Source organism: Rana temporaria, chromosome 2, assembly GCF_905171775.1.
Source record: "Rana temporaria chromosome 2, aRanTem1.1, whole genome shotgun sequence".
Classification (NCBI taxonomy): domain Eukaryota; kingdom Metazoa; phylum Chordata; class Amphibia; order Anura; family Ranidae; genus Rana; species Rana temporaria.
The window spans coordinates 279576575-279604572 of record NC_053490.1 but is presented as its reverse complement, the minus strand read 5'-3'; the positions used below and the strand labels follow the sequence as shown (position 1 = coordinate 279604572).

At 41.7% G+C, this 27998-nt stretch overlaps 1 protein-coding gene across 1 annotated transcript in view; it reads left to right on the top strand.

The window, feature by feature from the left end:
- CSMD2 (CUB and Sushi multiple domains 2) overlaps positions 1 to 27998 on the top strand; it is a 1186454-nt gene that overhangs the window by 936371 nt on the left and 222085 nt on the right. The window contains exons 21-23 of the mRNA XM_040337101.1: positions 3523 to 3711; positions 15823 to 15992; positions 21820 to 21976. Of these exons, the coding sequence (XP_040193035.1) occupies positions 3523 to 3711; positions 15823 to 15992; positions 21820 to 21976 (516 nt within the window). The remainder of the gene's footprint in view (positions 1 to 3522; positions 3712 to 15822; positions 15993 to 21819; positions 21977 to 27998) is intronic.

Below are 27998 nucleotides of genomic sequence, written 5' to 3'. Positions count from 1 at the left end.
CTGTAGGAGTTAGGGTTCACCTAGTGTGTGTTTACAACTGTAGGGGGGTGTGGCTGTAGGACTGACGTCATCGATCGAGTCTCCCTATAAAGGGGATCACTCGATCGATGCAGCCGCCACATTGAAGCACGGGGAAGCCGTGTTTACATGCGGCTCTCCCTGTTCTTCAGCTCCAGGGAGCGATCGCGACAGGGGGGCTATTAAAGCGGATGTTCCACCCCAAAAAATATTAAAAGCCAGCAGCTACAAATACTGCAGCTGCTGTCTTTTAATATAAGGACACTTACCTGTCCTGGAGTCCAGCGCCGTCCGCAGCAGAGCACGAGCGATCGCTCGTCACCCTGCTGCTCCCCCCTCCATCCACACTGAGGGAACCAGGAAGTGAAGCGCTGTGGCTTCACTGCCCGGTTCCCTACGGCGCATGCGCGAGTCGCGCCGCGCCCGCCGATCGGCTCCCGCTGTGTGCTGGGAGCCGAGTGTTCCCAGCACACAACGGGGGGGCGACGGGATGTGACGAAATGCCCGTCTTTTGCCCATGAATGCTGGGCCGGAAGTGGGTGCAAATACCTGTCTTTAGACAGGTATCTGCACCCCCTCCCCCCTGAAAGGTGTCAAATGTGACACCGGAGGGGGGGAGGGTTCCGATCAGCGGGACTTCACTTTAGGGTGGAGAACCGCTTTAACGAATAGCCACGCCGTCATCCCGGATCGCTCCCCGCAGGAATCCGACCGCCACATGTAGCGGGGGGGGGTCCCGATCGGACCCCCGACCCGCGGAAAGGCGGGGACGTACCTGTACGCCCATATGCCTGTACGTGCCATTCTGTGGACGTACATATACATGCGGCGGTCGTCAAGTGGTTAATGTTTAAATACATATATTTTGCTTTCATCGTGTCCTGCATATTTTTTTTTCACATTAGTAAATGATAAAGAAGGGGCATAGAAGGAATGATTGACATAACATCAATCTATACTCTCTCCTACCTGATCATACTGTATATTCTAAAACACATCAGTGGTGTTGTGTGTTTAGACAGCATACAGAGGTCAAGATGAGTATTGAAGTGTGTCATGAGGCACAAATTAGGATTTTTCTGTGAAAAGCAGCCATATAGTATAGGTCAAAATGATGCAATGACAATTTGGCTGTTCAAAAACATGAATAGGGCAGTGGCTTGATTTCAACATGTTTCATTTTTCTTTTCAATCTTACTGAACGTGAAAGAAAGAAATCATAAAAAGACAGCAATAGAACTGTTTGAACAGGGATTGTGAGGTTTGAGGGTTTTGCACTAGAACTTGCAGGAGGCAAGCTATGAATATGTGTTTTTCTAGTTATTGCACTTGCTTTAATACTTTATTGTTACATGCTTACAAATGAAATGCAGTTAAAAAAATATATATACATACAATTAATGTTTGTCAACTTTCTTACCTTCCAGAAGACTTGTTACTAGCTTCAGCTAGGGATGGGCAAAACTGCCCTGGGTTTGGTTTGAGCAGGATTCAGCGATCTTTAAAGGAGTTAGGATGCTGAACCCAAACCCCACTGAAATCAATGGGAGCCAAAATTGCCAAATTAAAAATGCCAATTTTGTGGGCTAAAGGGCAAGGGGATATTGAAATAAATAGCTTGGTGGGGGGAGGGGGGTGCACTGCCATGGAGAACATGTATGAATGCAAAACAATTATTTATTTTTTAAATCCAGTGAATGGGCTGCCTAAGTGTGACACACAGAAATGTTTGTAAATCACGCAAAAAAATCACAAGTGGGAAGGCGCATTTACGCTACCTGAGTTGTGAACGGGGCCTAAAGCTGAACTCTAGGAAAAGTAAATATTGTCTAAATGTAAGAGTCATGGGTATTTTTACTTGAATCTTGTTGTACTTTGTGTATTTCTTCAAGACCTATTTAGTAATTCTGCATGTGCAGGAGCTTCCTGTAATTAATAATAATAATAATAATAATAAAAATAATAATAATAATAAAGACCAGTCAAAGTTGCTTCCTCTCTGTGCTGGGTGGCTGGTCTTGTCTCTGCCCACTCCTGTAGCTTTCTGCAGGCAGTCTGTAGTAGGTGAGCCCGCTGAGTCCTTTCCTCAGCTCTGTTCTTTGCTCAGGCCACGTACAGCACTCTGATGTTGTCAATGCTTTGTTGATATGTATCTTGGTTTACAAAGCTGTGTGGTGCACACAAAGTGGATTTATATTCCTTGTGGCTATTGAGGAATATATATTAATGAAAGTCTGTGCCTGAGGTTCAGCTTTAATAACAGATGATTTTCTGTGAACTCAAGGAATTAGATAGTAATGGAAGTAAAGTACAAGGGTGAGTAGTAGATGTATGACATTAAGGCTGACAAGGTATTTCTTGGGAAAACTGTCTGTCAAAGTGGTTTGCATGTCAAAATTTTCATTTTATTGCATTACTTGGGGATTTATTCTAGGGAAAAGCTTGAAATATAACAGTATATTGTTGAGGTCCCTTCTGCCATCTTCTTTAAGGCTATGATGAGTGACATAACAACCACAGCAATTGGATTTGTCTGGCACTGAAGGGGTTATCCACGGCAGACTGTGCCTTCCTGATTTAATGAGCTCAGTGAGTGAGAAGGCAAGACCTCCAGTCGGCTCTTCCGGTCTCATCCTTCCTTGATGTTCATGCTTAATTTCTTAGTGACGGGTACAAATGTTCTGCCAGAGGCTGTGTGTGTAACACTGCTGCTCTGTAGACAATGTATCCTCTTCTCAAATCATGTGGCCCTGTCAGTTGCTATGTATAATTTATTGTATAGAGCTGACAGTGATAACTGCTTCATAGCAATGTACATTCTCTATGCTAAATAGATTACAATCTACTCAGCTGGAAAATGCATGTAAAAACCCAGCACACAAACACTAGACATTACCTTCTGCATGTTGTTAAATAGATCATTTCGACTAGAACAAACTTTCCAGCAAAGATAAAGTTTATGTAATGTGCAGTAGTTATGCTGGTGGCTGATACTTACCCTTACAAAATGCTGTGGTTTTTCCTGATGAATTGCCTATTGAGACAGTTGAAAGCGGTCCTGTGAAGACCTTTTTCATTTGGCAACACACAACCACATCTTGTTTAACCACTTCAATACCAGGCACTTACCCCCCTTCCTGTCCAAGCCAATTTTCAGCTTTCACCGCTGTAAATTTTTAAATGACAATTGCACGGTCATGTAACACTGTACCCAAACCAAATTTTTATCATTTTGTACCCACAAATAGAGCTTTCATTTGGTGGTATTGGATCACCTCTACAGTTCTGCATAGAAACCAATCAGCTTTCAGGATTTATTGCCAAAGTCTAATTGAACAAGCTGAATGAAGGCTAATTGGTTTCTATGAACTGCACCTGATTTTGCACCCTCCATGTTTAGTAAATCATTAGCATCAAATACTGGGTGTCTGCAGCCGTACCTAAAATAGTGTCTAACACAGACATTGTGTAATTAATAATATCTTGATTGTGTTGCTGTTGTAGAATATGATCTGGAGCCATGTGATGAACCTGAGGTCCCAGCTTACAGCATCAGAAAGGGTCTTCAGTTTGGGGTTGGAGACTCGCTGACATTTTCCTGTTTTCCTGGATACCGTTTGGAAGGAGCATCTCGCATCACCTGTCTGGGAGGTAGACGGCGTGTGTGGAGTTCGCCTCTCCCAAGGTGTGTTGGTAGGTGGTCCTGTGCTTTAATTTTGTTTGTTTCCCTTCTGCATTAATTTAATTAATATGTAGTAGACAGTTGAACTTTATTGCTTATACTACAGCTGTAGATTTCTAGGTAAATAGAAGTGTGTTTTTGCATGAAATATTTATTTAGTTTTGTAGGAAAATAGAATGCAGAAAGCAGAGGGTGGAGGTGAAGAATATGAAGATAATAATCTTATGGGAAATGTATGCACAATAAATAATATTAGATGTGCAGGACTAGAAGGTGACTGTTATATACAGTAGCTCAGATCAATGAACAACATCAATAGAATACTGGTATGTCTAGGTATTACTCGTATATCTTAGCTACGGTAAAATAAAAATGTGGTCATGGGTCCTATGATTGCAGGACATTTTTCAATGAGATTGTCAAATCAAATAACAAGCAAAATGATCAAACACATTCCCATTGCTATCGATTGCAATTGTTCAATGTTAGAACATTGTTTTAATTCCCCATTCTTGGTTTCCCACAGAAATCCAGTGCTTCTGTGTTTTAAGGACAACATAAATATATTATAGACAGATATCGGCCAATGAGCTGGGGCAGGTACAAAGGTGTTTGTGTGGGGGAGGAGGTCTGGAGACAGTGTTTTGGAAGGCCAGAGGACAACAGATGAAATTGTATAGCAACTAGTAGCATAAATGTCGGAACAAGTGAAATGGAGCCAGGGGCAAATACAGAGCGGTGATGGTGGCAAAGGGGGAGATGGCATTTAATCTTCAAAACACACAAAATTGTGCAAATAAGAGACAAGAAATACCTAATACTAAATAAATTGCATAACTATAACATCTCCTGAATAAGAAAGATAGGCATTTTACAAGTGGGCCATGTCCACTGTAGCTGCTTAAAGGCAGGCCATACACAATCCGAATCTCGATTGGTTCAACAGGAACCGGCCAACATTCGAACAGTGTATGGGCAGGCTGAATGTACCAAGTTGATCGATTGTTCAATTTGGATGCAACCAGAATCCCAGGTCTTACCTGAGATTATTGCTAGTGGCTGCTATAGCTGGAGTAATAATCATTGTCTTTTCCTGGCAGAGAAGACAATAGTCTAACATCAACATTGTCTGAGTAAGGCTTAGACGGGACAAATTTATTTCCTGCACCACAGGTTGCAGGAAAGAAATTTGCATTAGTCCCCCATCAACACAGACAGTGCTGATGGGGGAATATCTCCTACTGAGCCATTGTCTGCTCCTGGCGGGGGTACACAGGGGAAGCCGTCTCCGCCGGGAGAAGACAGGGATCATTACTAGTGGCTATAGCAGCCACTAGTGATTGTAAGAAAATCTGGTAGGCTGGTTGGATCCAAGCTGATTGATCAATCAACTTGGTACATTCAGCCTGCCCATTAACGGTTCAATCGATTTGATTTGAACCATGTATAGCTGGCCTTAATGTCCACAAGTGATGTGAGTAACCTTTAGGGAAAAAAAGATAATAAAGCATTGTTAAAAATTGTTAAGGTTGATCTGTAAGTTAAAGGCATGGAAAGTAAGAGTGATGATTTAAATAGTCCTATAGTGCTCCACTTTCAAATGAAAGCCCAACGGCCTGGCATTTGGTTGCTCATGCACAAAGCAGTGCACTACTGGAGTCAGAGGTATACTTGTGCCTCATATGTGGAAGTGTTGGGCTTTGTACAGTGCTGAAAGCGATATGGGCAGGCACCTTTAAGTTATTCTTACAATGCCTGCTGTTACATTAATACTTTGTCACAATAAGCCACTTTGCAGCTCAGAATATAACTGTTCTTCTCTCTAAGCATAAAGCAAACCTACGGCTTTTTTTTTTTACTTACTTATCATATTTAGCAAATTTTTTTATGGGGGGGGGGACATTTGATGGCTGTCAGAAGCATGATGGCAGTGGTGGGCCCTCTTATTTGAAAGCCCCAGTTCTGGCTGTAACACTCACCTTCAGACACATGGGGTAGATTCAGATAGATCAGCGGATCTTTAGATCCGCGTAATCTATCTGATTTACGATCCGCCGGTGCAAGTTTTAGAGGCTAGTGCTGTATTCAGAAAGCACTTACCTCAAAACTTGCGGCGGCGTATCATAAATCACCCGGCGGAATTCAAATTCCGCGGCTAGGGGGAGTGTACTATTTAAATCAGGCGCATCCCCGCGCCGATTTAACTGCGCATGCGCCGCCGGCTAAATTTCCCAGCGTGCATTGCTCCAAATGACGTCGCTAGGACGTCATTGGTTTCGGCGTGAGCGTAACTTGCGTCCGGCCGTATTCTGAATCGACTCGGCGCGGGAACAACAGCCATACTTAACATAGGATACGCCGCATATAGCAGTGGTAACTATCCGCCGGAAAAAGCCAAACGCAAACGACCTAAAAAAAAAGCGACGGGCGTTCGCAAACGCCACCTAGCGGCCAGCGGAAGAATGCAGCCTAAGATCCGACGGTGTAAGTCACTTACACCTGTCGGATCTTAAGGAGATCTATGCGGAACCTGATTCTATGAGATCGTCATCGTATCTCTATCTGAATCTCCCCCAGTAACTGCACACACACACAGAGACCAGGAAAGATAACAGATCTTGCATTAGAGAAAGTGGTAGGGCAGATGAGTTACTTGCAGCAACACAGTTGGTATGGTAATAGGTTCAGTAGTACTTGCAGTAATAGATGCAGTAACACTTGCAATAACAGATTCAGAAAAACTTGTAGTAATAGAGGCATCTGCAGGTGGGGTTGCTGATTGGCAGGGAGGCAGACTCAGCTAGAGTTTTAGTGAGGCTTTGGTTAAGGTGGGGATAGCAGCTCTGGAGACTGGTGCTTGAGGGGTTTACCGTAGTATCCCCATACTTACCCTCCTCATACTGGAACCTTTCCTTGATGCTAAATCTCTTTCCCTAACAAGCATGACACTGTCCCTACTCTATCCACTTGCAAGATGGCAGCCAAATCCAGGTGGGGTCCGATATTTATAAAGGCTGCCCCATCCAAGATGGCCATGGAAGGTCACTGAGGATTACAATCGCTCAGGTGCTCTCCCTATGACACCTATTGAGGGTGCAGGTGAACATCAGTCCTCTGGGTCTCCATGCAATCCATAGAGCGACAGGATCAGCCTTATATAATACAGAAGAACACATCAGTGTGCTTCAATCCACAGACATGACTACAGTGCTCTAATAGCAGACGTGCTGGCATGAGCAGCAAAACCAGAGCCCACTCCCTATTCAGAACAAGCAATAGAGCTGCCCATCTGCCTCCAACCAGAATGAAATTTGGAGCTACAGTGTTTTAACCACAGATAGCTAAACAGACACCAGATTTGTCTTCAGAACTACAAGCAAAACCACCAACCACTCTGTCACGACAGAAACAATCATCTTTTTCAAGCTTGCCAGTGCAAATGTTGCAACATCTGCTGAGTTTGATTAGCACTTCTCATCTTTGGATCCTGGATCTTGTGACAGACGTCAACATTTGATGGTGATTTGTTTATGCCCAATGTTCCAAGTGAGAAAATGTCTATGCAAAAATATCAACTACAGGAAAGCAGTGAAACACTGTAAGAAAATATATCAGGAAAATCAAGGAGAGTGTTAAAAATATTGCTGGCAGAGATAAAGTAGTACAGGTGAGTTTCCAATATTATGAGTTCCTTTTCTATATGTTTGTGTTTCCCTATTTTGTTTTTATTATATTTAGCTTGAATTTAAGTTTTTATGAATCCTTATTTTTTTCTGCAGCAATTTCCAGCAAATATCAACCCTTTCATGAGGATGGTATTTAAAAAAGCTTTAAGAAGTTTCTGGAACTACTAATTTGTGTGTTTGGTTAGTGTATCCCACTTTAAGCTTCCACTTTTCAGATAGAGATATTTTTTAAAATAAAAAAAGAATACATTACTGTCAAATGTATCAAAATTTAGTTAATTGTGTTCCTATGCCATAGTGTTGATGACCAAAGTATTTAGTATGGTTTAAGTTGGATAGTGTGGTGGAAGAAAGGGGGTCACTATTTCTATGTGGTCCAGGGAGCATTGTCACCAAGGCAGAAAATAATGGCAATAACACATTTTCAGATTTGTCACCAGAACAAGAGGTGGATGTAAATCTTCAATTGGGAACACCTGTTCTTGTAATAACTGTCTAAAAGGCGGAGTTCCTCTTACTTACTGTTGTATCCCAGGCACTAGAAGTGAAGAGATCTCCCCCCAACTGACACAGAGAACAAAAAAAAAGAAATTTTGTATCCCAAAAAACAAAACACACTCTGACAAGTTTATTTAAGGGGTTAATTGGGAGTTATTCTAAGGCCCCTTTCACACGGGGCAGATCAGTAATGATCCGCCACCGTGTGCTCCGTAAGCTCAGCGGGGATCGCTCCGTAGATCCCCGCTGAGCCGGCGGATGACAGGGCGGTCCCCGCACACTGTGCAAGGACCACTCTGTCTTTTCTCTGCTCTCCCCTATGGGGGGATCGGATGAACACGAACTGTATGTCTGTGTTCATCCGATCCGCTCTGCAGACGGAAGAAAAAATAGGGTTTTCTTCCGTCTGCAAAATCGGATGTTTGCGGAGGCGGACGATTACGGGTGTCAGCGGATGTTTATCCGCAATCTCATTGGGACCAATGTATGTCCCTTTTTCATTCGCAAATGGATGGATGAAAAAGCAGACATACGGTCCGCACGTGTGAAAGGGGCCTAACAGTAACATATGTAGCTCTAATGATTACGTTTATCTGTATGTAAAATTTAGCAGTTCTAATGTCTTCTCTTTTCTTCCAGAACCTAAGTTTTAGGAATCCATGTGTGAGCCTATATAGCCAGCTTCTGAAAGCAAAGTTACTCAGCTCCCACCAGAAACTCTTGAGGAGGACGTTTCACACATACAAATTTGGAATCAAGCAACCCAGGGTGATATTACTATTGTTAGCCAGCTTTTCTTCAAAGCCCTTTGTGCCACACACTGGTAGAAGTCAAACCTGTGTACAAAACCAGCCTGGTCAAAGACTTCTACTTGCCACAAGATACCACCTCTCATGTTCAGGTCCATCAAACACATAATCTTCACAAGAAAATGCTGGGGCAGCCAATGAAACACTGTGTGATGGTGTAGCTATGCTATCATAAGTTTGATAAAAAGGAAAAGGATAGTTTTGCAGCTTGCCTTAACCTCCCTGGCGATCTGAATATGTCAGTATTTTTGAATGTCAAAGAGTTACATTGTTTTGCGTGGAATTGTGTTGTTTTATATCGTAGGCCTGTAATTCTTAGGAATAACTCACTTAAATATGTCCAAACAAGAGTCTAGTAGACATCCTGGGTATTATAAAGTTTGAAACACGAAATAATAAATTATAATATAATAAATAATTATTAAAAAAAAAATATTATATTAATACATTTTATTCAATAATGTAATCAAACCAAAAACACTGAAATTTGTCCAACCAAGGGTGCAATATTACTAATCACTTTAATACTAGACACTGCATAATGGTTTAGTAAACATCCCAGGTATGAAAATGTTTGAAACATGTGACTGCACAGTCCGACGCCACAATCAGGACAATGGAACTTGGTTTCCTTTCAAATTTTTCTTTCCACTGGCAACAAACCAGGCACATCCTTGTAAGGGCTGACTTTTTCTCGGTTAGGGTATGTAGGCCAACAGCACGACGTCCAGCTCTATTCACAGCCATTGATGGTGTTTGGTGGTTCACAAGATACGTTTGGTAACTTTCCAAATAAAGTCAGAGTGAATCACAGGCTTGTCACTTTTTTTTTTGCAAAATGTAGACATTCCACGAGCATTGCTCAAGAAGATACCTGAAGATCTTCTTGTAGTACTTATTTTGCTGTTTCCTCATTGCTGGGTAGAATGTCATTGATTGATTGGCTCTGTCGACATCTCCAGTGGTGTTATTGTAGTCTATCACTACTTGTGGCTTCATGATTTCTTTCCTACATTTTGTGCGTACCATAACAGTGAAGGTATTAGGAACTTTACTCATTAGGCACACATCTTTCTTGTCACGCCATCATTTTGCCCCTCTGCCAGGCAACCATTTCTCCAGTCATCAGCTTCGTATTGCCAAACATTGGTGACATGTCATGCTGGCTAGCCCAAACGGTTCCATAAGCATCTGTTTTGTTTTGCAGAAGAAACTCATAAAACTCAAAAAAAGTTGTCAATTGTTAAACAATAGCCCTGATTTAGCAATGGTTCAATGAGTGAAAGGACTGAAGATATTGCCATTCCATAGTTGCTGAATTTTGGATTGAATCTTGTTCCTTTTCCAGTGTATATGACTGAAATCTAAATGTAGCCAGTTGACCATTCACATAGCATGTAGGATTTTATGCCAAATCGTGCTCTCTTTGATGCAATGTGTTGTATCCAGCTGAGCCTTCCCTTGTAGGCCATTCGATTTTCACCTATGTTGATATCTCATTCTGGTACATAGCTCCATTGGAAATTCTTTAGAATCATTTGAGATACTTCCCAAATTTTCTTTAGTTTTGGTGGAGGATGAGTAGTTTCATCAAATTCTTTGTTGTTTTCGAAATGTACATATTTCATGACCGGGGAAAATATTTACTATGACATGTTTGTGCCAAAGAATGGAGTGGCAAGTAATTTATTAGTTTTCTAATATTACTTCTGCAGGAGTTTCCCCACCACTCTCTGAAGTACTGTATTATTAGACCCAGAAATTTCCAAATGTCATCTTTGGTCACTGGTTCCCACTTTCTGCTTCTTGTAAACCTCTGATGCGTAGTAGCCAATTGTTGCTCTTTGTACCGGTTTGTCTCAGTAACTATTTTCTTCAATAACCTCATCGGTCAGAAATAATTGTAAGTAAGCCAAGGGGTTGTCATGTTCAATGTCTACTTTCATACCAGATGCTCCAATAAATGGAAATCTTGGGAGCGCTGCCTGATCTGTACCACAGTCAATAGAGCAAAAATGTTGCACATCACTGAGCTCAGTCACACAATCTTCACTGTCGTCACTTTCAGTGTCCAATGAGGAATTTCCCCATGAATCACTACCGCTCAATTCTAATTCACTATCGCTGTTTTCTAGCTGGTCTAAAACCACTTTTGACCTAAATGGGCTCTTTTTGAAAGCCATGGACGTTCTCAAGTTTCCAGGCAGAAAGAATGGTAAAAGTACAGGCATGGAACTGGACAAAGCACTAGGGACAAAACTGAGGTGAAATGGTTTGATACAGTAATGTAATCTACAGATTACAATTTACTGTGTGTATGTTATGTTTTGAACTTTTTTCATTTGCTGGCTCCGCCCCCATGCATTGTGGCGCTCGTAAGGAGCGGAACCTGGAAGACAGATGCATCGGCCGGAGGACACAGCTGGAGGACACAATGGGAGGGCATCAGGGGTATCATAGGGACAAGGTAAGTAAATTAGAAGGATACTATGGTGTAACTCCGAGAGTGGCTTGGGGTTACCACTTTTGGTACTGAAAATTAACCCGAGCCACACTCAGGGTCACCACCAGGGAGGTTAACGCAATGCAGCCACTTTTGAAATCCCTATAAAATTCATTAGAGTATTTACCCAGTCCGTAGATTGTGTGCAGGTATTTTTTTTTTGGAATGCTGATGTCTTTGTACCTTTTTGAAGTTTACATTTTATTTTGTATAAGGACAATATATAATTTATATACAGTAAAACCTTGGATTGCGAACATAATTTGTTCCGGAAACATGCTGTAATCCAAAGCACTCATATATCAAAGCAAATTTCCCCATAAGAAATCATGGAAACGCAGATGATTCGTTCCACAATCATTTATTGATAGGTCTTTCAGTTTCTAGTCCATATGAAAAGATTATAGCAATGTGATAGGTTGTGTAACCAAAAAAATGTCCATCCACAAATGAAAGCCTCCACAAGGGGATTACAAGCAAAATCCAGAAGGAGCTACAGAGTATCAAAGAGAAGAGAGGTGCCTCTAAGTGTAGCAATATGGTTACATTTGATGAAGGTACAACATTTAGCAACACACATATTTGATGATTAAAAGAGGCACACAAAGTATGCAGGCATCCGAGGTAAAGCGATTCAAATAGACCATCCTTCACACAACTGGCTCTCACCGATGTCAGTCTGCAATTGTGACCGAGAAGACTACCCTGCAGTAGGGCGATCTGACAGCAAGGCTTGAACCTGCTCGTGGAGCACAGCATGGAAAGGGATGACTTTGATGGCAGTGAGAAGGATGGTCTATGTGGACAGCTTTACCCCGGATGCCTGCATACTTAGATGTGTCTGTTTAATCATCAACCATGTGAGTTGCTAAATGTTGTACCTTCATTAAATGTAACCATATTCCTACACGTAGAGGCGCCTCTGTTCTAATTTATACTCCGTTGTGACATGACACTATTTGTATATCAAGACATCACTTGTATATCAAGTCACAATTTATGAAAAAAATAAGCTTGTTTTGCAAAACGCTCTCAAACTAAGTTACTCTCAAACCAAGGTTCTGCTGTATTTGAAAACTATCAATTTTTTATGTAAAAAAAAAAACGTTGAAAATAAACTGTTCTCTTCATTGCAAAATATGTTAATGTTTCAGCAGTGCAAACAGTGTCAGCAATAGAAAACAATGCATTAAAACATAAAGTTTTACATCCAATTGATTGTATTTATTAACTGTATTGCTACTTACATCTTTACCTTTTTTTAACAAGCAACTAGGTGTACATATGAAAGAATTACACTTACAAAAACAAAATTGCATTCACTTGCTAATGTGATGACTCCAAACTCTTTAAACGCTGGCATTGCTAAGGCACAGGGTCATCATCATCAGATCTTATTTAAAATTCTGTAGTATGCAATATTGGCATTTTGAGACACATGTTAAGCACATGCCACTACAATGTTCATCATTTTAGAGCATGTGTGCATCCTGGAGTGTCTCTTATCACAAGTGTCACAAGCCATGGTGGACAGTATAACAAGCCACTCCTGAATAGACATTATTGCTGAACTAACACAAATAATTAGGGTTTTGGCAAAAGTCTAGGTATGGCACTTTTGTTGTTTTAAGGTAAATGTTCCATGCCATAAAGTTGGCATTGCTACCACTAATTTGGAATTGATGTGTCACAGAGACATAATTAGAACCTTCCGGACCATGCACGGCACTCCTAACCTCCATGCGGGAAACTTCCCTCTGAGACCAGGGACCTTCTCTACAAGCAGACTAGCAGGGCATGGTCGCATGTGCGACCTTTGCAACCCTGGTAGTTCTGCCACTGGTGTTAGTAGTTTTTACATTTTTTTTAACATTTTATTTTATTTATTTATTTACAATTTACATTTTTTATATATTTTTTTCTTTTTTTAGGAGCCCCCATTGAGGGGCTTTGGTGAATTATCAGGGGTCTAAACAGACCTCTGATATTCAACCTTTGAGACAGAGAAAGGAGATTGAGGACACGCATCTTAATCTCCATCTCCGCTGCACAGAATGAATAGACAATGATAGCTCTGTACAGAGATTCCTATTCATATACAAACTAAAGAATAGTAAACACAGTTATGAGTCATTGTTCGGTACTGATCACTGATTCTGTTCATTCAAAAAAGGAAGGGGCTGGCCCGAATCTTGACACATCGCCCACAGCAGCCAGTGGAAAAGGACAGCGGAATGCCAGCTGCACTGGGGGGGGTCAGGAGTGTACTCAGGGGAGTGGGGACAGCAGAAAGATCTGTATAGGAGGGGTGGCAGGGGGCATGGCATATAGAGGAACCAATCCCTTCCATTTTTCTTCTTCAGCCACTGAATGCCTGTGCATGGGAGGGGAGGAGAAGCTGGCTTTTAGCGGCTGTAGGAGGAAAATAGAGGACATGGGTTCCTTTATATGTTGCTGTAACCCCACGCCACCCCTCCTATCCAGGTGTATAGGGGGGCCTTATGTGCCCCCTTGAGCATAGGGCCAAGTCGCAATTGCAAACCCTTTGACTCCTGTAGGTACGCCCCTGGCGTGTCATATATAAGTTATTTTTATAAAAACTGTCAACACATGAGCACTTAAAGTAAGAAAATAATATTCTGTACAGGCAGTAGACTAGTTTTTTTAGTAACCCAAGAGCACCATAGTTTTACAAAGTTATAGTATGTATAGAATAAGGAATATCAAGTTTACTCCACTCTAGTAGGTAAAGGCAATAATGTTTCAGTGGTGGTCAAATGTGTAGTTTTACAATGTGGTATGGTCCAAAACAGTCTGCCAATCAAACTTATGATTTATAAAGTAGATGAAAAATAGGGGGAAAAGAGAAAAACAAGATCAAGTTTGAGGAAGAGGGACAACAAAAGTGTAATATAACTCAGCTTACCCGTACTTGTAGTGGCTGAATACTTTTTCTAGTGCTGTCACTTTAGGTGAGGGAGTGTGTTAGGACTACAAAACACATCTCATTATCCTCTTCTCCATAACATAGGAGGAGATGTTCTGTAGTCTACAGAGTTGAACTAGGAAGGGCTGATAATGAATAGCATCAATAGGTATGTTTTGCACCACTAATTGTGTATTTAACAGGTGAAAGGGGAGCAAATTAAAGAAAGTTTATTACTGGGGTTTACCTTCACTTAAAGGAAAATATGCAAGAAAAGAAGAAATGCAGCCCTTGCATAAAAACGGATTGGATATTACTAATTAAAATTATGTTTTAGAATACAGTTTTTCATGTTTAAAAACATTAGTCCAACAGATATTTTCTAACTTAGCCTAAAACGTTTTCGTATCTAGTGAGAGCATACTGCATCTACATTGTTATACTGCCTCTTGAACATCCAGAGCTCACGTTAACCTATTTTTATTTCCTTTGTCAGTCTTGGCTAATTATCTTCCTACAAAAGATAATTAAATGCAATTTTATTGTGCAGCTAAACTGCTAATTTTTGTTGAAACAATATTTTCTCAGCACCCTGCTCCATAATGTTTTACAATCACGCACAATTTTTCTTACATCAGAAGACATAGAGCTGAATGTTTCATAGAGGATAATAGGAAATTCACACTTTCTAGAATGTGCAAAGGCTCTCACAGCACAGCTTAACATTTTCAGTTCACGTAGAAAGACTCAAGTCAATCTAGTGCGGCAAAGTAGAGAAAGGTGTTAGATTGTATCAAGTTCACAGTGTAGTGTCATTGATTTTTTACACCCCCTGCTTTTTTTTTGAACAATGTGAAGTATATTTAAAGACTTATTCGCCTTGGTTTGAATCCTTACGTATTGGGTTGTATAACATTGCTAAAGAAAGTGTTTAGGAAACATGACATTCTATTGGCCAGGACATAACTGAGTGGTGGTTGTAGCAACAGGGATTTAGTGTAGGACAGTGGAACTAATAGTAGGAGTGTGAACTAATGGACAGGGAATAATACAATTTATAGTTTTAACCAGGCTTTTTTTCTCAAAGACAATAGGTGTAGATACTCCCCCCTTCTGAGTCACCACTTGTCTCCACCCCCTACCCCTATCTGAGCACCATATTTTGGTTTGATCCCTACCAGCCAACCAGTACTGCCCCTTTTAGAGAATAAAGATCCAACTATCATTTCATGGTGCTAAGTAATTTCTAAGGGATTTGTTAATGATAACAGAAAAAGCATTTAAATATATCCCCTGCAGCCAGCAACAATAGACCACCTCAGCAACAATCAATTCTCCAGCAACAGAAGATCCCCCAGCAACAATAGACCCCTCCCTCAACAGTACATCCTTTGCAGCAACATAAAAACTCCCATCCCCCAGCAACAATAGATAATAGATCCCCCACCAGTAACAATAGATCCCCTCAGCAACAATAGATCCTCACCAGCCAGCAACAATAGACCCTCCAGCACACCACCACCCCTTCCCTTGTGCCAGAACTGCATTCCTCCACCTTCCTGCTTATAAAAAAAGCCCTGTTTTTTACTTTTAGTATAATTTGCATAGGTTATAGTTATAGATCAAAGTCCCCCTCCCTTTATTAAGAGTCATGAGTCTTTTTGTAGATCTTAACTCTTTTCCCGCTTCTTCTATTTCAGCTGAATGCGGAGCATCTGTCACTGGGACACAGGGTGTTTTGTTGTCTCCAAATTACCCAGCTAACTACAGCAACCACCATGAATGCATCTACTCCATCCATAGCCAGCCAGGCAAAGGTGTTCAACTGAGGGCTCGGACATTTAACCTTACACCTGGAGACCAGCTAAAGGTAATTTTTATTTAATTGATTCAAGACAAACACAGTTTGATGCATTAAGTGCATAATTCTAGTTTTCATTATCAATATATCTTTCTATCTATCTATCTATCTATCTATCTATCTATCTATCTATCTATCTATCTATCTATCTATCTATCTATCTATCTATCTATCTATCTATCTATAGATAGATACAGTATGTGTTTGTGATATTGTGTTTTTAGCACAACAGCATCGCGCTGATTCTCGGCGACATGGTGCAGAGATCTCACCGACATCTCGCACTCACTGAAATAGTGACAGCACATCCCAGCAAGCGCGTCATAGAAGCGACGGGAGATCCGACTTGGATTCCCGCCAATTCTACACGTGTGCGGCGTTTGTTATGAATCCTGAGGGGGAAGTCCCCGCCGGATTTTAAATAAAAATCTGGCATGGGTTCCCCCCTCAGGAGCATACCGGGCCCTTAGGTCTGTTATGGGTTGTAAGGAGAGCCCCCCCTACGCCGAAAAAACGGCGTAGGGGGTCCCCCTACAATCCATACCAGACCCGTATCCAAAGCACGCTACCCGGCCGGCCAGGAAGGGAGTGGGGACGAGCGAGCGCCCCCCCCCCTCCTGAGCCGTACCAGGCTGCATGCCCTCAACATGGGGGGGTTGGGTGCTCTGGGGCAGGGGGGCGCACTGCGGGGCCCCCCACCTCAGAGCACCCTGTCCCCATGTTGATGAGGACAGGGCCCCTTCCCGACAACCCTGGCCGTTGGTTGTCGGTAGGCATGTGCATTTCGTTTCGTTCCGAATCGAAATTCGGACACATTTTTCATTATTCGGACATTCGGATGCATACGAATTCCCGAATTGCAATATTAATGAATTTACCGAATCCGAACGAACGTTTTCGATTCCGAATCGAAAACCCGCGGACGAAATTCGATCGGAATTCGAATTTTTTTTTTGGAATTCCGATCGAATTTCGTCCGTGGGTTTTCGATTTGGAATTCGAAAAAAACATTTTTTTTTTTTTTTTTGGAATTCCGATCGAATTTCGTCCGCGGGTTTTCGATTTGGAATTCGAAATTTTTTTTTTCTAATTCCGATCGAATTTCGAAATTATATTCGAAGAGAGAATTTTCGAATTCGACCGGATTTTTCGAAATTCGGTCGAAAACGAACGAGTTCCGAAAACGAATTTAACACATGTAACGAACCTAACTTAACGAAATTAATTAAATAACGAATTAAAACAAAACGAAACGAAACTAAATTTTCCCTTTTGCACATGCCTAGTTGTCGGGGTATACGGGCGGGAGGCTTATCGGAATCTGGGAGCCCCCTTTAATAAGGGGGCCCCCAGATACCGGCCCCCCACCCTAAGTGAATGGATATGGGGTACATCGTACCCCTAACCATTCACCTGTAGGAAAAATGTCAAAGTTAATAAATACACCACACAAGGGTTTTTAAAATAATTTATTTTTCTGCTCCAGAGGCTCCCCCTGTCTTCTTGATTAGCTCTTTTACCAGGGGGAGCTTCTTCTTTGACGTCTTCGGGTGGGTGGGGGCCGCCGTCTGGTTCTCTTCCACCGCCGGGGGGGGTCGCTTTTAAAAAAGCCCCCACCCCCCGGCGTATTTCCTCCGGCGTCTTCGGCGGGGGGGCTTCTTCTTCCGCTATCCCGACGGGTCTTCTCCGCTATCCGGGGGGTCTTCTCCGCTCTCCGGGGGTCTCCTTCTATGTTCGCCGCTCTCCGCTGTTGACTCGGCGCACCCCAGTTCTTCCTCCAGCTGTCCGGTGCCTTCTCCTTCAGCGCTGAACGTCTATCTTCTTCTTCCGTGCTCTGAGTTCTTCTTCCGCCGAGTCAACAGCGGAGAGCGGCGAACATAGAAGGAGACCCCCGGAGAGCGGAGAAGACCCCCTGGAAAGCGACCCCCCCGGCGGTGGGAGAGAACCAGACGGCGGCCCCCACCCACCCGAAGACGTCAAAGAAGAAGCTCCCCCTGGTAAAAGAGCTAATAAAGAAGACATGGGGAGCCTCCGGAGCAGAAAAATAAATTATTTTAAAAACCCTTGTGTGGTGTATTTATTAACTTTGACATTTTTCCTACAGGTGAATGGTTAGGGGTACGATGTACCCCATATCCATTCACTTAGGGTGGGGGGCCGGTATCTGGGGGCCCCCTTATTAAAGGGGGCTCCCAGATTCCGATAAGCCTCCCGCCCGCATACCCCGACAACCAACGGCCAGGGTTGTCGGGAAGGGGCCCTGTCCTCATCAACATGGGGACAGGGTGCTCTGAGGTGGGGGGCCCCGCAGTGCGCCCCCCTGCCCCAGAACACCCAACCCCCCCATGTTGAGGGCATGCAGCCTGGTACGGCTCAGGAGGGGGGGGGGGGCGCTCGCTCGTCCCCACTCCCTTCCTGGCCGGCCGGGTAGCGTGCTTTGGATACGGGTCTGGTATGGATTGTAGGGGGACCCCCTACGCCGTTTTTTCGGCGTAGGGGGGCTCTCCTTACAACCCATAACCCATAAAATCCGGCGGGGACTTCCCCCTCAGGATTCATAACAAACGCCGCACACGTGTAGAATTGGCGGGAATCCAAGTCGGATCTCCCGACGCTTCTATGGCGGCTTTGTCTCTATCGCGGCAAGCCAGCTCGGCGCTGGCTCCCGCGATGGGGCTCGTAGGTGCTCAATCTCGCCGAGAAAGGGAGCGAGAATGACACAATATCGCATGCACCTACTGTAGATAGATCAATATCTATATCTATCTCTCTGTATATATATATATATATATATATATATATATATATATATATATATATATAATTATCATTAGAAGAATCTCAAAATTCACTCTTAGCTGTTGTTCTTAGGTTGAGTTCACATGGGTGACAAGGGGGCAGTAAAAACAGGTGTTGATCCCTGTTTTTACTGTGCCCCTACCACCCACCTATGAAAAAAACATGGGGCCACTGTGGTCAGTACACAATGTTGCTGCTATGATGCTTGACTTCACTGTGCAGCAAATGGAACTAGTCATGCCATGTTTGGCAGGGAGTGAAGCTTTCCAAACATACCCATTGAAATCAATGGCACTGTGTTGTAAAAGTGTGCCAACTGCTTGGCAGGCAGTTGTAGCACAGTAGTGCAATGCAAAATCTAACTTTAGATCAGAGAAAAAAATAGGCTTTCAAGAGGCATGTTTAGAACCACCATAATTTATATAGATATATATTTAATATCTTTTTTTTAGAAACATGTGGACTCTTTCACTTTATTCTCTAACCTCAAAGACATTGATAGTCCGATGTAAATGGGAATTACATTGTACACCATTGGTTTCAGGGTAAAGGGGAAATCAAGTAGTCCTTCCCCAAACCTTTCATCTTTCTTGGTTGGGTTGTGTGTGAATGTATGCTTTTTTTTGCCTTTTCGGTACATTTTTATTTAGTTTGTAATGCGTCTGTTACTTTATTATTTATGTAGTGCACTGTGAGATATATATATATATATATATATATATATATATATATATATATATATATATATATATACACACACAATGTATATACCTGAGTAATATGAATAGAATTAAAAAATTGCATAAAATCTAACTTAATTATATTTTGTGCATATAAAGCTTTTCATATGGGTAAGACTAGTGATTTAGATTATTTCTGTAAAACAAAAAGGTCATCTAGAATTCAACCCCATAGTACTACCCATCCTAGATGGCTAGATTTCAAAGTGCATCCTTGACTTTTACTGCTTAGTCTGTGTCCTTAGAGCAGTGATCTCCAAACTCTGGCCCAGGGGCCAGATGTGGCCCTTTCCTTGCCTTTATTTGGCCCTTGGGGAACTTTTCCTTCCACTGTGTCAAACAATGGGGCATAATTCCTCCCACTGACATCGATGATGGGAATAATGCCTCCCACTGACACCAATGATGGTGCAATATTCCTCCCACTGACATGAATGATGGGGCACTATCCCCCCTACTGACACCAATGATGAGGCACTATTCCTCCAACTGACACCAACAATTGGGCATTATCCCCCCCCCCCCCCAATGCCAAATATGCATTGTTTAATCGCATGGATGACAGAACAGTTTCTACTCCCACTGCTCACAGTCTGGCCCCCCTAAAGTCTGAAGGACAGTAAACTGGCCTTTTGGTTAAAAAAGTTTGGAGACCCTGCCTCAGACGTTCCTTTGTCAATACATTTGGGGTAATCAACAAAAGAGCAAAGTTATGAGCGCAGATGAAAAATGTGTTTCTCCGCAGGATTACTAGACTTACTTTCTATGGCAGCAAGTCTTAAAGAAGAGGACTGCTCCTTCAATCTATGGGCAATATGTCTACTTTTTAAGCCCTGTGGACACATTTCTAGGGATCTGTATTAGACACATATAGTATATCTGGGAAGAAACCCTGTGCTAGCCTAGAACACGTTAGGAAGTTCCTGGAGACCCCCATTGGAAGCTGGTGTCTGGACAAGCATTCTCATCCCATTTTTCAGCAATCAGAATTAAAGCGGAACTTTACCCATACCAGTTTGATATCAATTAATGTTCTTTAACAAAAGAACATACATTCCACATTAATAATCATGCTTCTAAAATGTGTGTGCTGTAAATTGCCTCCAGTAATGCTCCTGTTTCTGTTTGGTGGTGACTTATTACTTATTAAAAACTCTCCCCCTCTTCTTAGTCTCAAAAACTATATGTCACTTTCTGTAAATAAAATGTGTACATTTCCAGCCTTGATTGTATTGTATGTATTGGCTCAGCTAGAGAGGAAGGCTGACAGAAGCTTTACATTGCTGAAATTTACAGACTGCTGCTGCCTAGGCAGAAAATATCAGGGTGAAAAGATAAGACACTATTTTTGTAAGTCTTCCTGGCAGCAAAGTTTGTCCTCTCAAAGTTTCCTTTTCCCTTTCTTTAGTCAGTGTTCCCACGGCACAGTCTATGTCATTTCTGTTGTTTCCTCCCCCCTCAGCAGCAGTAAATCTTGAGGTTGTCAGAAAATCAGCCTTTAGTGACTCACTGCGTATTGCTGTGCAGAGCAGGGTGAGACAGTGCCTTACTGTTTTTTAAAAGGTATAAGCACTTAATTTTAATGTTTTACATAGCTATACCTGCTAAAATCACCAACATGTAGCAATCTTTCAAGATTTAATTTTCTGACTAAAGTTCCACTTTGATCAAATAAATTTGCAGGCTGTCATTGTTCCCTTTCTGAACGTTCTAGTTATGTTCATTTGGCATTTTTTAGCAAACTATAGCTGGCCACACATAGGTCCAATACCAAAACAATTTTCTTTCATAACTAAGAATTTTTGTTTGAATTTCACCCCATTAGTGGGAAGCAGTGACGGTGGACTTTTGTGCGGCCATCAAATTTGAGTGATCAGGCATGTTGGAAATTTGGGGAAAAATTTGGTGAAATTAAAAGCTTGGTTAGTCTAATTTCAAAATCAATGGTGGCACCATCAGATTACAAAATGCACACTTTCAGATTTTTCAAAAGAAAATGTGTTTGGAATTTAACACATATATGGCCTGCAATAAGCAAATTAGGAATTTGATAAAAGGCAAATGAAAATTAAATGAAAAATATATAGGTAAATCTTAAAAATCGTGTTAAATAATTAAGCAACATGGTTTGCAGACATATTTAAAGAGCATTGCAAAATGTATAAATAAGATGCAATCTACAGTATATATGGGTATGATCACATCAGAGAGCATTACATAAACAAAAGTAAATGTCTAAAAAAGAAACTCCTAACAGCAATAGTCAGTGTGATCTCCTTTCTTCCTTTCTTCTCTAGGTATACGATGGGCACAATAATTCTGCCCGACTTCTTGGAACATTTAGCCAGTCAGAGATGTTGGGGCGTATTCTGAACAGCACATCCAGTGCACTGTGGCTTGAATTCATCACAGATGCAGAAAATACCAGTAAAGGATTTGAGCTGTTTTATTCCAGTGAGTCAAAACTTTAGATACCTCTTATGTAAGAAATCTGCTCATTAAATTTAAACATGTCTCATTCTTTGTTGTCTGCGCAGCTCTATTCCCTAAACTAAATCAACATTATTATGATAACCTTCTTTCTTTAAATCTTGGTTCTTTGCAGATCCTTACATGTTACTGTGTTTGTTTCTGTTTGTTATTTTTCTTTAAGGTTTAGAAGAAACACATGAGATTCTAAAGAAATATTTTTTAGTTTTTTTTTCATTAACTAACTATGTATGTATAATTCTAACTTATCTATTCATATCTGATATGCCTGAGAGCCATTTCCATAGAATGTTGGCAATTTTTTTACAAGATGGGTTAGAAGGTGTTTCCTCAACCCTCCTAATTGGTGGGGCAGGTACCTGGCATGCAGAATGTGATAACACATGTGCATGCATAGCCAGTTTATAAACACATACCAAGATTAATTTAGGCTGGAACCAATTTAGGTCAAATTCTACTGCAGCCAGCTACAGGTGAAATACATCTATAACTCCGAGTGATCCCAAAGCACCTCAAAACTAATGTTAAATCATTTTCAACTAAAAGCATGTTGCATTTGCTCATGGACACAAGCCCCACAAGTTCTGACTTCAGTCTGACTTTCATGGTGTGCCTGCTATCCCCAAGTTAATGTTCCAAAACCAGCGATAACCTGGCAACTCAGAAAGAACTCAATAATAACAGAGTATATTGCTCAGTATAGGTTTCTTTAACCGGTTCCTTACGAGTCATTGTAAAATGATGTCGACAGAAACTTTTCCTCCCTCCGGGTGGACGTCATATGCCCTACTGGGTTTCCCGGCCGTCTAGGGGGCGCGCAGATCCATGTCCTGTCAGAGGAGACCGATGTGTGTTCCCAGTACAGAGGAACACAGATTGGTCTCCTCCCCTTGTTAATCCCCTTCCCCTACAGTTAGAATCACATATTAACCCCTTGATTGCCCATAGTGTTAACCCCTTCCCTGCTAGTCACATTTACACAGTTTTATAGCACTAATCGCTGTATAAATGTGAATGGTCCCAAAAACATGTCAAAAGTGTCCGATAAGTCCGTCGCAATGTCACGGTCACAATAAAAAACGTAGATCGCCACCATTACTAGTAAAAAAAAAAATTAAATGCCATAAATCTATCCCCTATTTTGTAGATGCTATAACTTTTGCGCAAACCAATCAATATACGCTTATTGCGATTTTTTTTTTACCAAAAATATGTAGGAGATTACATATCGACCTAAACTCAGGAAAAAAATGTTTTTTAAAAAAAAATTATTGTAATATTTATTAATTCAAAAAGTAAAAAATATTGTGTTTTTTTCAAAATGTACGCTCTTTTTTTGTTTATAGCGCAAAAAATAAAAACCGCAGAGGTGATCAAATACTACCAAACGAAAGCCCTATTTGTGGGGGGAAAAAAACAAAGATTTCATTTGGGTACAGTGTTGCATGATTGTGCAATTGTCATTCAAATTGCGACAGCGCTGAAAACGAATAATTGGTCTGGGCAGGAAGGGGGTGAAAATGCCCTGTATTGAAGTGGTTAAGCAAAAATCCCCATTAGTAAGATTTACTGTAAATTCAATTTATATCCAATTTTTTTTTTACTTTTGTAGCTGTGTACATTTTCTTCATCCATTATCGGTTTTGGAGAATGTATTTTTCCCTAACTAAAATCACCTGCCCTGTACCTTGTTAGCACCACTGTTTTTATTTATATTCTCATTACAACTATACCATTCAACCACCACACCTTGGGTAGCCACCCTGTGCTGTCACATCATGTCCACATAGTGCTTTGCCATCTAATCATATAAGGAGACTGGCAGACTTTTGGTTTGGAGACTTTCTCCCAGATGTTTCAGTTAATTGCTAATATCCACATAAGGAACAATGCAACAGAAGGCATTTGGGGATTGTCTCATTACCAGTCATCCTTTTATGATCTTGCAGAACAGAGGATTTGTCCTTTGTACCTGAAGCTAATAAGGAGCCTTATTATGGGATCATCTTATGTCAAAGCTTGTAGATCCTGTCATATATTCCTCATTATAATTTTGACAGAGATTTCAATGCATAGCACAAATTATAATTTCATCCTGTTTAATACATTAAATGAATCTTGAGGTATTGTCAGGAGAATATACTGCTTGATTTTGATGAGATTTAAATATGGGAACTTCTATGGCTAATAGAAATATAGAGAATCTGTAGTCTACAAAAAATGTGAGTTAGGTGTCATATATAAGATAATGATATATATTATAAATATTACTTTGGACTGTTGCCTTAAGCTTAGGAAAAAAAAAAGATCAGTCTTACCTTTAGAATATTAGATATGAGAAGTAGATCCTACTTTCAGCAACTGTAAATTCTTTCATAGTCCTGAATAGAATGGGAATGGTTGAAACCCCTATGAATTTTTCTTTTGCTATCTGCACTTCCTGATTCAAAACACAACAGGAAGTACAAACGACCAATTTTCACAACGTGAAAAAGAACGATGTGAAAAACGACGAGAAAAAATAGAGCAGGTTCTAAAAATAAAACGATAATTTTTCTCGTCGATAAAAATGCCCTGGAGCATACACACGCACATTTTTCACGACCAATTAAAAAAATTGCATTTTCTCATCATGTGTATGCGGCATGAGAAGTATTCTCTGGAAAGTGAGGGAAATCTCATCTTAGACCGTTGTCACCCATCAGAAAAAGTGTCCTTATTGGAAATGTATTCTCTTTAATTCTTTTCCAGTGGCAACTCAAACCTTTAGGCCCCATACACACGAGAGGATCGATCCGCTGGAATTGATCCGTGGACCGGCTCCAGCGGATAGATCCCCTGGTGTGTACGATCCAGCGGATCTGTTTCCGTAGATTTTTGTCCCCGGGGATGGATTTCCAGCGGATCAAAATTTCTTGACATGCTAAGAAATCGATCCGCTGGAATCCATTCCAACAGATTGATCCGCTGGTCTGTACAGACTCACGGGATCAATCCGTCCGAATCCATCCCCCGCATGCGTCGTAATGATTCGACGCATGCGTGGAATTCCTTATTTGACAGCGTCGCGCACGTCGCCGCGTCATCATCGCGGCGGCGCGACACGTCACCGCGGACGGAATTCCGCGGGGATTTTGATCTCATGGTTAGTACAACCATGAGCTCAAAATCCTCCAGAGGATTTATCCGCGGAAACGGTCCTCCGGACCGTTTCCGTGGAAAAATCCTCTCGTGTGTACCCGGCCTTAGATTTCCCCTCACTTTCAGTCCTTGTGACAGCGGTCACAGGAGAGGGTAAATCTTCCTAGGAAATAGGCAGAGGTAGCAATAAAGGTTCTATACCTTCTCTACGTTAAAAAAACGTAAGTAATAAAAAAGTCATTGTCAACTCATAAAAGATCTCTTGGTTGCCACGTGTGCTTGCCGGTACCTATTGGAGTCCCAATGGAGTCTCCACCACGCACACACATCCATTTAGGAATACAATATTCCGTGCAGCTGTCCATAGTGCTGTACACACAGGCAGATTGAGATGGACACAGAACCAAAGCCACACCACTCATCCTTTTCAAGGAAGTGATTGACAGCTACTTCCGAGTCAGTGTTGCTTTGGCTCTGTTTTTTTCTTGGCAACAGCTGCATACAAGGGCCATAGAGTCCATAAGTCCAAACATGCACAGAGGGCACCCACATACCTGGGGCCAGATTCACAAAGACATACGACGGCGTATCTCCTGATACGCCGTCGTATCTCTGAGATCCGACGGTCGGATCTATGCGACTGATTCATAAGAATCAGTTATGCATAGATCTCCCTTAGATCCGACAGGTGGAAGTGACTTACACCGTCGGATCTTAGGCTGCAATCTTCCGCTGTCCGCTAGGTGGCGTTTCGTGTTTTACTCGCTACGAATATGCAAATGAGGTGATACATCGATTCAGAAACGAGCGCCCGCCCGTCGCTTTTTTTTACGTCGTTTGCGTTCGGCTTTTTCCGGCGGATAGTTACCCCTGCTATATGAGGGGTAGCTAATGTTAAGTATGGCCGAGTTTTGAATTTTTACGTCGTTTCCGTAAGTAGGTCGCGAATACGGATGGCCGTAATTTATGTTAACGCCGAAAAAAATGACGTCCTAGCAACGTCATTTGGAGAATGCGCACTGGGAAATTTCGCCGGCGGCGCATGCGCAGTTAAATCGGCGCGGGGATGAGCCTGATTTAAATTGTACACTCCCCCTAGCCGCGGAATTTGAATTCCGCCGGGGGAGTTACGATCCGCCGGCGCAAGTTTGGAGGTAAGTGCTTTGTGAATACGGCACTAGCCTCGCAAAATTGCACCGGCGGATCGTAAATCACATAGACTACGCGGATCTAAAGATCCGCTAATCTATGTGAATCTAGCCCCTGGTGTCTAGCAGTGTGACCAGTGGGAAGAATGAGGAGGAAACTCAGAGGAGAAAATTATAAAAACAACAGCAAGAGCATGTAAGGTCTGCTTTAAGCAGCTTATTTAGCAAATACGAAACTGACCTTCAGAAAACTTTACAAAGTATAAACAATGAAAATATTTAATGTCATTGCTGGTATATAATGTAGTTGCAATAGGCATACAGCATGTCTGTTGTCATTCACTGTACAGGGCGCCATTTTTATAACTATTCTGCTAGATCCTGTTTGAACTTATAGACACCAGCTTTCGTTGTCACACAGTGGTTGTAATAAAATGAGGTAGATCGAGTGGCTTAGCTGCAGGGATTTCATCTATGTAGTAATTGTTGTACCAAAATGAGTAATGAAGGTCATTGCACTGAAGAAAAACATTCAGGTAAGTCAATGTTTTCATATAATTTTGTAATCACATTTTATCCATGATGATATTATCATGCTTTCTCATTTCCTGTGTCATCCCAACATTATCTACAACTCATGCAGAAAAGATGTTAAAATAAACTGAACAATATGTTCAGTTGCTTCATAGTTTGAGCGATGAATAGCAGTTGTGTTTTAAATATGTACTACGTATGCATTTAAAAATGTATCAGAATGGTGTGCAATGATATGATTTATCCATAAAAAACAATCACGTCTCAGTTTTCCACAGTATAGCATATTCAGGAGAATGAAAGCTGATACTTAAGCCAGCCATAGACAAATCAAATTTTGATCCATGTATAGGCAGGCTAGTTGTACTGAAGCCGACCTATCAATTAACTTCAGTATAACTAGCCTGTCTTTTTTGTTTTTTCATTCGCTATAGCCACGGGTAGTGATTATTGTATTCTGACAGAATATAATAGAACAGTGGGATGATTTCTTTCCTTCAAACACTCTGGATATAGATAATTGCCTTATTTAACTAGAGTAGCAGAAAATCTCTGTATATTTACAAGCAAAGTGAACCATTTAAAGTGATTGTAAAGGTATATATATATTTTTTAATAACAACATATCATACTTGCCTATTCTGTTCAAGGGTTTTGCACAGAGTGTCTCTGATCCTCCTTTTCTGGGGTCCCCTAGTGGTGTTCCTGGCTCCTCCTCTTCAGCAGGTGCCCCCTCTGAGAGCCGCTTTCCATGGGGGCACCCATACCCCGCCCCTGGCTCCTGTGTCACTGAATTTGATTTGTAGCAGCAAGAGCCAATGGCTCCTGCTGCTATAAATCTATCCAATGAGGACCCGAGACAGTGCCTGGAGTTGCTAGGCTCATGCTCCTCGCTTGAACAAACGGGTTCAGGTAAGAAAAAAGGGGGCTCTGGGGGGCAGCTGCAGCACAGAAGGTTTTTTACTTTAATGCATAGAATGCATTAAGGTGAAAAACCTTGGGACTTTGGAACTCCTTTAAGGCCGCGTACACATGGTCGTTCCAAACCGATGAGAATGGTCTGACGGGCCATTTCCATCGGTTCGCCGCTGAAGTGGCCTGATGGTCTGATGTGCGTACACACCATCGTTCCAAAAACCGATCGGGTCAGAACACGGTGACGT